Consider the following 12,405-nt stretch of genomic DNA (forward strand, 5'->3'; position numbering starts at 1 on the left):
CTCATTCACCGCCAATACTTCTTTCTACGATAATATATGAGGAATTCTGAACTTTGAAAATGCCTGTGAGTCTAAACTTCACGTAGGAGCTTTCAATTGCATGGCATGTGTATACATTTTTCAATGTAAAAGTAAAAATATAATCATAAGATGTAAAACAATCCCAAAAGAAAAAAAAGGAAAAGTCTAAAGTTAACAAATTCCATATTTGTCTCTCAATGTTGGCCAGCACCAGGGCTATATTTCTGATTCTTCTTACCCACTGATTTCCTACATTCTCCCAGACCTTCCTCTAGACCACTCTTCGCCCTCTTTGTAAACCATAACTCACATTTAATTGACTGGATCAATACTACTACCCCACATGAAGTATGAAGTCTAAATTCTGAATATCAGTATTAAGTAAATCAAGAACAGTTTTTCTTCATTATTATAATGTTGTCCATGGTATTTACACCAAGGCCGACCACCCTCATCAAAACCTTAAACTTGAAAATGAATTTCCATTTACAAAACTGTTGAGTAATAAAATCAGTAATCTTCATTTAGATTCAAGCAAAAATGTCAGATACTGTGCATGGCTGTTCCAAAGTAATTATCAGCCAAAAAACAAAAGCAAAAAATAAAAAACTAGTGATTTTTTTCCTGCATTTTTTAGCCCTAGTGGATTCTATGTGTTATCAATTCTTTGGGGAGTCAATGATCATCCAAGAATGGCATTCATTTCTTTAACCACTACCCTATTGCCCGTATTTTAAGCTCACTGAATTTTTGGTCCATTGCGTAGAAGAATTTCTCTACTAATAAAAATACAACCCATTAAACATTAACTTACCCCCAGGACAGTCTCTCTGGAAACAAATTCCAAGCATTATAATCACCAATTTGCACTATGTAGACTTAAAGGCAGAGAATCTTATTTATCCTGATTTAAACTGGGAAACTGTACACATTTTAAGGCAACTGTGTGAAGAAAAATGGCAAATCCAAATTCACAATAATCAGAAACCCAACCAGGAAAATACAGACTTTTCTTAATTGGCACTTTTCAAAAATAAAAGCTTCCTACTCCAGGACATCTAACAATATTAAAATATTTGTTGACTTTTCCAAACTCCTACCTCATTCTCTATTTTACTTCTGCAATTATAAAAATGCAAACTTTTTTCCCTAGATATTCAAATATAGACTGTCAGAAATTGTGCCAGGCATTAAAAATAGATTGAATCCATGCTATAGTATTTATTATTATTAATAATGAAATAATAAAAGCAACTGATATATATATATATATATTAGGGCTTCCCTGGTGGCTCAGACAGTAAAGCAATGCCTGCAATGCAGGAGACCTGGGTTCAATCCCCAGGTCGGGAAGATCCCTGGAGAAGGAAATGGCAACCCACTCCAGTACTCTTGCCTGGAAAATTCCATGGATGGAGGAGCCTGGTAGGCTACAGTCCATGGAATCGCAAAGAGTCAGACACAACTAAGCAACTTCAGTGGCACTGATATATATTAAGCTGTTACTGTTTACAAAATGGTATGGCAAGTTTTTGTTCATTAGGCATTATCTCCTTTAATTCTCACAAAACTCCAACAGAAAGGCATAATACTAGCATCAGTCCCATTTTACAGACAGGCAAATTGAGACAGAGAGGTGTCCACAAACTGTCCCAAGATTCCACAGTGATTTGAACCTAACTCTTGAGTGATTCCAGTTGCCCACACTTGCTTTAACCACCTAGTATCAAGTGATGAGACACATGACTATGTTTGGTTCAGAAAACTAGTCTTACTCATTATTCCATGGTGGTTCTCTAGAGACTGTTATACAGGATGAAGCAAATCAGAAAGAGAAAAACAAACATCATATATTAATGCATATACATGGAATCTAGAAAAATGGCACCGATGAGCCTGTATGCAGGGCAGGAACAGAGACGCAGACATAGAGAACAGACTTGTGGACACAGTGGGGGAAGGAGAGGGCAAGACAAATACAGAGAGTAGCACTGAAACATATACCTTACCATATGTAAAAATAGGTAGCTAGTGGGAAGTTGCCATATAACACAGGGACCTCAACCCAGTGTTCTGCGACAACCTAGAAGGGTGGGATAGGGTGCGGGGTGGGAAGGAGGTTCAAAGAGAGAGGGGACATATGTATATTTATGGCTGATTCACATCGTTGTGTGGCAGAAACCAACACAACATTGTAAAGCAATTATCCTCCAATTAAAAATTTTCGAAAAAAAGAAAACCTGGTGGCTCTAAAAATTTGACTCTGGGAAGCATGCATGACAAAATGCCTTGGTACACAGTGCACTGAGTTCTATCGTCAAATGTGTTCAAATTTACTTTCCTAGAAGGTGTAATTCACTTACCAGTGACTGTGAAAAGTTAAAGCACTACATTAAATTATTAAAGACTTCTTTGGAGTTGAAGTGTGACTATTCCATTAATGCGTAGGTTGCTGAAGAAATGCGAACTCTTAAGACACTTTATCACAACAAAGCAATTTTAAACTGTCTCATGTCAGAATATCATATCTACAAATGGGAAGAGCCTTCAAATTTTTAAACATGCCTCACCCATATATCATTTTATTCTAAATGGAAATTAATTCAAAAAAGAAATCCACTTCTAAAGCTCAGGTTATGCAAGAGAGCTTCCTAGATGCTTACATCACTTGCCTGTGTGTATAAGCATGGGCAAGACAGGTAAAGAAGACATAGTATTATTAGAAGAGCCATCTGTCTTCACAACCCTCCAGATGTACAAAACAAACAAGAAACTTGCTGAAAGGAGAGGTATGTGTGTTAACAGTTCAACCTAAACAATCTTACACCAATATTTTTTCTGAATAAATTTAATATTTTGTTTTAAAATAGGAACTAGGCAAAAAGAACCATGGAACAAATGAAGTAACTAAAACAAGTTACTGAAATGCAACTGGGGTTTTAATTTCCAAATCTACTTTGCAATATTCCTATATGAAAAGTTTATCTCAGAAGTAACTCTCCTAGGACGTTACATAATTTACAAGAGGAAAAAAAGAGGGAGAAAGACAGAGACAGGACAAGCACAGGGGAGGTTTATCAATAAAAATAAGTAATAAGAGAGACAAGTTCACAGCTCATCCAAAAAACGCCTGCCAAATACTCCTGCTATTTGTTTCCACCAAGTTATTGTTTTGGAAAACATCTTGTTCTGTCTTAAAATAACCTGCTTAATTGTTCTAAAAAACCACTGCATTTCCATGGAGGGCTAAAGAGCTCCCACATTTCGATGCACTAACTGATAAAGTCGAAATAAGTTATGCAACAAGCCAAAAGAGGTCTAGAAAGCTCCTATCCTCCCCGACTTAAGGACACCAACTACTGAATGAATCCACCACTGCACCCTCAGTGAAAGAAATGCCTGGTCCCTCTATGGTATGTGAAGAACAATCATTCAAACTACCTTATTTCTCTGCTGCTGCTGCTGCTAAGTCGCTTCAGTCGTGTCCGACTCTGTGCGACCCCATAGACGGCAGCCCACCAGGCTCCTCTGTCCCTGGGCTTCTCCAAGTAAGAACACTGGAGTGGGTTGCCATTTCTTTCTCCAATGCAGGCATGCATGCTAACTCGCTTCAGTCCGTCCGACTCTGTGCGACCCTATGGACAGCAGCCCACTAGGCTCCTCTATCCACGGGATTCTCCAGGCAAGAATACTAGAGTGGGTTGCCATTTCCTTCTCCAACCTTATTTCTCTAGATGACGGAAATGAGCCACAGTGGCGATTACAAGTAAGCTAGTAATTAACATTTTTAGAGAAGATCAAAATGACCTTGGACATTTTAGTATTCACTCTAAGAATCCCAATCCTCCCACTAAGAATCAGAATTTGATCCCAGTCCTACATGGTTAAAGCTGTTACGACTGGGAAAGTCCCAGAGAAACGAGGGAGTTTAAAAAAAAAAAAAATCCCAAGTTGTGAAAGGCAAAGTCTGACATCCATAATACGGAAAGATTTTTATGAACCAAGTGTAACTCAAGATGTGTTTTATAAGCGTGTCAGGCGATGAACACACACTGCCCTCCAACCCAGCAGACTGCCCTGACACCATCCCCACGCTTTGGCCGCTCACCCCCATCCTGGCCCCTCTCACTCCCGGGCGGAGGGTGGGAGGCGGGAACTCCTGTCTTAAGCCTTGACATCTGCGAAGCGTTTCCCAATAGAGAGACAAGGCCCCTCAGCTGGAGGAAGTGGATACTGACAAGACAAGGGAGAGAAACAAGAGACAGAGCTAGAATTCAAGAATGCCAAAGAATAAGGAGAGTGTCACGCATACTCTGTGCCGTCCGACTGGGTCCGGATGGCACAACCGAGGTATCCAGACTAAAGCTGGCATCTCCAAAGTCCAAGAATGCAACTTGGGCGCGCGAGTACAAACACGGCCTTCGGCTTTTCTGAAGCCGGTTAAGTTAGCACAGGGTTCCCGGTGCCTGGAGACCTGGGAGGCGTGGTAGGGTGGGGACTCCCGCGAGGTCTCCACTACCTGGGTGTCCTTCGGCTCCGCGGGGGAAGGGACGAGGAACTAAGTCGACTTTGGGCCGGGCGCTGGGACGCGGGACGAGGATGTTCGGGAAGGTGTCGGGGGCTCAGCCGGGGAGTCCGAGAACGCAGGAAGGATGCCTACCTTGTAACATGGCCTCAAGTTTCTTCCTGTCCACGCGGAAGCGCTCCTCGCTCCACTCGGGGCTGTGCAGGGGCGCCCCGGCGACCAGGTCGTCCTCCGAGCCGGGCATGGGCGAGTCCGTGCTGCGCTCGCTATTGGAACCCGGGTCCGACTGCGCCGCCAGGTAGCCGGGCTCGCCCTGGGCGGCCATGGTGGGCGCGCGGCGCTCTGGCTCCGGCTGCCGCCGCTGTTCTGCCTGAGCCGCCGCCACCTCCGTTCGCCCGCCGGGCTTCACTGGCTCCCCGCGCCGCGGCGCTAGCTCGTGGCCCCGCGGCCGCCGACGCCTACGCCAACGCTGCCGCCACGGAATCCCATGCGCATCCCAGTCCCCGGCGCCGCCTACGCCGCCCGCCGCCCCGGGTCCGGGCCCCGGTCCCCGGCTAGTGACTGCACCGCCCCCTGCCAGCAACGCCCGCGCGGAATGAGCGCGCCGCGCCGCCCGCGCCTCCATCCGCAGGGCCCCGGCGCCCCCTCCCCGCCCGCCGCCCCTGCAGCCGCGCGCTCATTGGCCGGGCCGGCCCACGGGGAGCCGCGGCGGGCGGGCGGGCAGCCCCTGGCTCGCGCACACACTCGCGCGCACACACTCACCACGTACGCACTACCACTTTCCTGCGGTTACACGTCTGAATTTTGTCCCACACACATACTTTCACAGTTCTTCCATCACGGACACTCGCCGAGTTCAAGCACAGCACCCTTCTGAACTCACTCGAAGTACAGACACAGTTCCCCCTCTCTTGACCTACAAACAGTACACTCTAAAAGTCACAGCCCCAGTCGGTCCCACAAGTTTGCAACAGGAGGAAGGAGAAAAAGAGAAGGATTGCGGAAGAAACAACGTCCATCTATCGCAGACATCACCGTGGTCCTCGCTTCCATGCGGCTCACTCCACTCCGTGCTCAAAGCGGATATCCCCTCTCATCGCAGCCAGTGGCCAGCTAGTTGCACAAAAAGTGAACAAGAAGCTAACTCTTTTTACTGTAAGGAATGAGATTTTTTTTTTTTTTTGATTGAGGTGAGAGGGGAATCATTTTGTGTGATTCTCAGGGAACAGATTCAACTGATTTTAAAAAATTAAAAAGAGGGCTCGAGAGAAAAGAGGCTCTGTGATTGCAGTGGAGGTTAGCTATATTCAGCTGGCATCTGAGCAGGGCTGTCTTGTCAGGAACTGACGGCTCTTCTCTGTTCCCAAGGTCAGTCTCTCACAGGTAATGGGCAGCAACGAACCTCTGATCCTACCTGCCCAGGCCAGCTCACCCACTGCTACTCAAACTTGGACTTGAAGCACCAAGAAAAAGAAACTTGCTTGCACCAGGAAATCCCATTGGAACTCTGTTTTACCAGTTCACATAGATTCATACTCTCTTTTGTAACCAAAAGCACAAAGTTTGTGGGTTTGTTTTTTTTTTTACTTTTTGGGGAGGGGGTGCTGGGGATGAGAAGGCAGTTTGTCACCGGCCACAGAAGGAGACTTACTAGCCTACACAAGGGTCATGCCATGTCATTGGCATGAGCCTGTGGATGATCAGGCTCACGTTTAAGCCTGATCTATATCTACTATGTTCAAGATTAATTGAAATTCGTAGAGATTCATTTGCCTAGTTAACAAGAATTGGCTCTGTGCTGAGTAATGTGATATGATTTGACAGATGAGGAAACTGGAATTGTAAGAAGTCACATGACACGATTAAGGTCACAGAGCAGCAGATTATGGAGCTAAGAATTAAACCCAGGCCTGTATATCTGGCACATAATCTCTACAAAACCCTGCCTTGTTGAACAGAGAACCCTCCTGCTCAGAGTCACCTCCTGAAGAACCAAGAGCAGATCTATAGCTAAACTGTTTGACTCACCATTGTGTTTTCCTTCTCAGAACTTACTAATTACTATACAAAGCACTAATTTAAGCAGCAAAAGAGTTTATCAAGGAGGCTTCCATCAGGGATGTTTAATGTCTTTTTGTGTCAACATATATTTTGGGGAACTTCCCTGGTGGTCCAAAGCTGAGACTCCTCACTCCTATTGCAGTGGCCCAGGTTCTATCCCTGGTCAAGGAACTAAATCCACTAAGACAAGGTGCAGCCAAACAAACAAACATTTTGAAGGGAAACCTACTAAGTAATGGAAACTGTGTCAGACACAAAGAATAGTGACCAAAAACAAACAATATCCCTAGGCTCCTGGAGCTGACATTCTAGTGAGAAAGATAGAAGGTTAACCAAAAGTAAATGTATAAATCGCTCAGAAAAATAAAAGTCCCACCTATATTAAACATGACAAATAAGAGACTCAACATAAGAGAAAAGCTGTAATGAAGTAATTGGATTCAGTCAGAGAGGTCAGTGGATGATTCTCTGAGAGAGTGACTCTGGAACTGAGAATAGAATTTTGAGAAGAAATTAACTGGGCAAGAAAGAAGAGGAAAGAGCCTTCTCTGTAAATGATCATTTGATCATAATAACACTATTATAATCAAGTATATCACAATTATCTTTTATTTTCCAGTTGAGGAAACTAAGGCACAGGAGATTAAGTAACTTACCCAAGGTTGCACAAGTAAGATGTAGAATCAGGATTTGAACCTTGGCAATCTCCCTTGAAAATTAGGCTTGAAGAGTGATATGCTTAGCTACTAAGCTACACTGGATCTTAATAGAATTAGTGAAGCAAAGATATGTGGTTAAAGGAGGCAGCATGGGGAGCTAAAGGAAAACCTGAGTTGAGAATAAGCATAGAATGAGCTAAACGAAAACCTGAGCTGAGAATGAGCACAGCTGAGAACAGGAAATTAGATGGTGCTTGCCAAGGCAGAAGAGGTATGTAAGGAATAGAGCTTGTGAGCCCTACAGGCCAAGTTGAGGAGTTCTTCCTTTTTATCCCTAGAGCAGAAGGAAGTCATGTAGAGGCTTTGAGCAAAGGATGATGTACTTAGATTAACATTTTAAAAAGATGGCAGTGGCTACAGTATGGAAAACAGATTGAGGGACTGGATAAAAGTAGTTAGGTCAATTAAGAGACTATCCAGGAAATTTAGATGAGAGATGCTGGTAGCTTCCCTAGAGTGGTAAAGATGGAGATACATGACAGGATTTGAGAAATACTTTGGTGGTAAATATCATCAACTAGATGGATGATGGATTGGATATTGGCTGGTAGAAAGGAAAATGTCAAGAATGACTCTAGGGTTCTGGCTAGTATAAGTGAAGAGAGATAAGTGCCCCTAACTGAAATAGGAAACATTGGCAGAGGACTGACTACCTCAGAGGAAAGCTGAACAGGACATATGAGTTGAAACCTTCAAGAGGATATGTCAAGTAAACACTTGACATTTGGGTCTGGAGTTCAGAAAAGAGGTCTTGGCTAGAGACTAAAATGTATTATTTGTTTATAGGTGGTAATTCTAGTCATGTGCGTGGGTACGATTAAGGAATGAGAGGACAATTAAAAAGAACCAAGCAAAGAGCCTTTCAGAAATTCTAACAGTAATCATGGAGATGACAGTATAATGGGAAAGGTGATAGAAAAAGTAATAAGAGAAGAAAAAAAAAAACAAAGTTTTAGCATGTAAGCACAGGAAAAAGACTATTTCAGAAAGTAAAGTGTGATTGTCTTTGTATAATGAGGTCAAAAATTTTGGTGGAGGTCACTGGATCCTTAGCAAGAAAACCAGAATGGAGTGGTAGAGGAATGAATACAGCTAATGAAATGAATAAAGACAACAATTTGGGAGATGTTTGGCTGCAAAGGGGAGGAGATAACAGTAGCTGAAGGATAATGTGGGAAGAAGACGTTTCTTCTTTATTGGGTTGGTTGGCATTTAGGCTGGGTGATGATCAAATGAGTGAGGTTTGAGTACTGGAAAAACCACTATGTGTGATCCAGTTGACAGAAATGGAATATAAAGGGAAAAAATGAGGAATCATTATTATAGCACTTTGAAAACAAGAGCAGAATAGACTCCAAGATATAAGCAGAGGAGAAACAGTTCATCAGAAGATGAACAGAAGGGTATGAAAATAGGTCCGTTTGTAGATTTCATTTCTAGAACACAAAGGCATCCCATCTGATGGCTTTTATTCCCCCCCCCCAAAAAAAGTAAAAGTCAAAGTGACCTGTTGAGAGTGTGAGAGGAGAGCTTCCAGAAGTTCGAGAAAAGTAGAGAGGGGTGTGCGTGCATGTGTTTGTGTCCAGAGGTTTTAAAATAGCTTCTGCATCTGCAAAACAATGAACTGGAATGCTGCTGCTTAAAATCAACTATGCTTCAATAAAATTCTTTTAAAAGAGTGAATTGGTACTGTTGAGAGTTCAGTTGATGTCTGTAGTCTTAAATTTATAATGGGATCAGCCCGCTTGTCCTGACTTTCTCCACCAGTGCTAAGCTTCTTGGGTGCAGACACAGAGAAACGTAGGAGTCCTGCCAAACAGATGAAACACCAGGAGCCTGAAAGCAATAAAACAGTGCTTGATGGCAAATAATTTTCAATGTAGAAGCTGAAAATTCCTCAATGCAGTAGAATCTAACAAAACTATCAAACATGAGGACAAATTCATGCATCCATATGAACGGTCTCAAAGACCTCTCATATCTATCTGAAAAAGGTGTAACAGGTCACATGCCACCCAAACATGGGAGTCAATCAAGATGAAGAGAAAAACTTACAACTTGGAAAATAAGAGATCCAGTCCATAATAGAGACAAAGGAGCTCCACAGAATAATGGTGAATGTAGAACAAAAATTGCAATTGGTCAGGAGTCTGAGGGGTTGAGATTTCTTCTAGATTAAACAGACAGACTCTCTTGAGTATGAACGTATTGAGAGATTAAGAAATTTCATGGAGATTTTGGGGTTACATTCATGACTGGGTCATATAAAACTATTAGTAACTCCAAATATAACAAAACTGTGCTGAAAAGTTACACTAGTCTACATAGCTAAGGTGTAACTAGTATTTACACAGTTATAACAATGTAAACTATGGATACTAATCTAACCTAAATTATAACTAGATTAGGAATTGGCAGTTTGGGAAGTAGACTTGTGGGTAGTGGGGAGTTTGGGGAGGCAGTAGTAAAAAATGTTAAACCTCATCTGCTTTAGAAGAACATCAATAGATAATGACTAAAACTTTTAAAATCAAGAAGTAGCAGTATATGCATGTTATTTGGAGATATAGAGGTAAAAATGGAATAGAGCTGAAAGTTTTGGAAGTGGCTGCCTGTAGGAAATGGGAAACGGGAAAGGCATATGGTACTTAAGGTGGTTGTTACACAGGTCTTCTAGAACAATTTGATTCTTTGAACCATATGGACGCATAACTTTAATTATAGAAAAGCTAATGAAGTAATACACAATACCATTACTGAAATGGTTTATAAATAACAGAACCTTGAATTCACAACTTTGAGTGCTGTGCTCTTTCTACAAAAATTGATCAGAGTCGGTTGTTGTTATTGTTGTTGTTCAGTCACCAAGTCATGTCCGACTCTTTTCAACTCCATGGACTGCAGCATGCCAGGCTCCCTCAGTTCAGTCACTCAGTTGTATCTGACTCTTTGCGACCCCATGGACTGCAGCATGCCAGGCTTCCCTGTCCATCACCAAATCCCAGAGCTTACTTTGAGTCAGTGATGCCATCTGACCATGTCACCCCCTTCTCCTCCTGCCTTCAATCTTTCCTAGCATAAGGATCTTTTCCCATGAGTCAGTTCTTCACATCAGATGACCAAAGTATTGAGAGTTTCAGCTTCAGCATCAGTCCTTCCAAAGAATATTCAGGACTGATTTCCTTTACGGTGGACTGGTTGGATCTCCTTGCAGTCCAAGGGACTCTCAAGAGTCTTCTCCAACACCACAGTTCAAAAGCATCAGTTCTTCAGCACTCAACTTTTTATAGTCCAACTCTCACTTCCGTAACATGACTAATGGAAAAACCACAGCTTTGAGTAGATGGACCTTTGTTGGCAAAGTAATGTCTCTGCTTTTTAATTTGCTGTCTAGGTTGGTCATAGCTTTTCTTCCAAGGAGCAAGCGTCTTTTAATTTCATGGCTGCAGTCACCATCTGCAGTGATTTTGGAGCCCCCAAAAATAAAGTCTCTCTCTGTTTCCACTGTTTCCCCATCTATTTTCCATGAAGTAATGGGACTGGATGCCATGATCTCAGTTTTCTGAATGTTGAGCTTTAAGCCATCTTTTTCACTCTCCTCTTTCACTTTCATCAAGAGGCTCTTTAGTTCTTCGCTTTCTGCCATAAGGGCTTCCCTTGTAGCTCAGCTGGTAAAGAATCTGCCTGCAAGGCAGGAGACCTGGGTTCAATCCCTGGGTTGGGAATATTCCCCTGAAGAAGAGAAAGGCTACCCACTCCAGTAATCTGGCCTGGAGTTTGCTCAAATTCATGTCCATTGAGTACGTGATGCTATCTGACCATCTCATCTTCTGCCACCCCCTTCTCCTCCTGCCCTCAATCTTTCCCAGCATCAGGATCTTTTCTAAGGAGTTGGCTCTTCACATCAGGTGGCCAAAGTGTTGGAGTTTCAGTTTCAGCATCAATCCTTCCAATGAATATCCATTGTTGATTTCCTTTAGGACTGACTAGTTTGATCTCCTTGCTGTCCAAGGGACTCTCAAGAGTCTTCCCCAGCATCGCAACTCAAAAGCACCAACTCTTCAGTGCTCAGCCTTCTTTATGGCCAGAGTTAGAATAACTGACAACCATCTTTGTCTTCATTAGGTATATTTGTTTTGCCTTTATCTTCCTATGTCATTCAAGAGAAAAATAAATTTCAGTTACTCAGAAGGATAGGAATAGATCAGATGCCAGATAATCAATTGTGTATAATTTTTAATGGAGCAGGGCTCTCAAAAAGAAAAATCCCTAATGCTAATAAAAATGTATTTGTCCTTCTTTCCTAAGGTGGAAAAATAAAAATTGCTTACACTTCAAAAACAGAAAGAAAGAAACAGAAAAATCCCTGGGAAAAACTTAAATAACTAAAATCACCTTAAATCTTCAAGTTTACAAAATATGAAAAACCATAAGACATTAAATGAAAATAAGAAGTGACAGTTATCTTACATTTACTTTAGAAATGGATGCTGAACTCTGATTAGTGGTCATCTAATGAAAAAATTCCTCTGAGAAGTTTTACAGTAAAATGGATCAGTATTCTTTTCCAGATTCTCTTAATGAGTTTCCCTGAATTAATTTCTTCTAAGACAAAATACAGAACTATTGATCCTGACCTTACATATTTTTGTAAGAGTTTCAGAAATGTACATTAATAACTACTTTTCTATTTCATTTTAAATCCTTGGCCTTTCAATTTGAATAATCTCAATATATGGACAGATTATATTCAATTAAATGGCCTACAGAGCTCTTATCAAGCTCCTGCTTAGAATCCCAACTCATTCTCTTTTTACATTTCACAGTCCAACAACATGGAACAGTTTGTAATTCCTTGTCCAGTCCTGTTCTCTCATCAGAGTTCTGTGCTTTGCAAACAGTATTCCTCCAGCTAGAATATTTTATCCCCTTTCATTCACCTGACCTTCACAAGCACCTCACCATCAGACTGATGTAGGTTCTCTTTACCTTTTGTTCCCAGTGAGTGCTGTGCTTATTCCCATTAAAACAATTATCTTTGCATTTATTATCTTCACCATTATATCATCACTGTCATGG

The 12,405-nt window shown here is 42.0% G+C and overlaps 1 protein-coding gene across 4 annotated transcripts in view; it reads right to left on the bottom strand.

Annotated features, from left to right (window-relative positions):
* BICC1 (BicC family RNA binding protein 1) overlaps window positions 1–5,179 on the bottom strand; it is a 358,569-nt gene extending 353,390 nt beyond the window's left edge. For 3 of the 4 annotated variants that reach the window (XM_043476923.1, XM_043476921.1, XM_043476922.1), the window contains exon 1: window positions 4,682–5,179. In XM_043476923.1, the coding sequence (XP_043332858.1) occupies window positions 4,682–5,171 (490 nt within the window). In that variant the 5' untranslated portion in view covers window positions 5,172–5,179. The remainder of the gene's footprint in view (window positions 1–4,681) is intronic. The other variant, XM_043476919.1, reaches the window with a different exon arrangement.
* Window positions 5,180–12,405: the final 7,226 nt, after the last annotated feature.

This window comes from Cervus canadensis, chromosome 8 (genome assembly GCF_019320065.1).
Source record: "Cervus canadensis isolate Bull #8, Minnesota chromosome 8, ASM1932006v1, whole genome shotgun sequence".
Classification (NCBI taxonomy): Eukaryota; Metazoa; Chordata; class Mammalia; order Artiodactyla; family Cervidae; genus Cervus; species Cervus canadensis.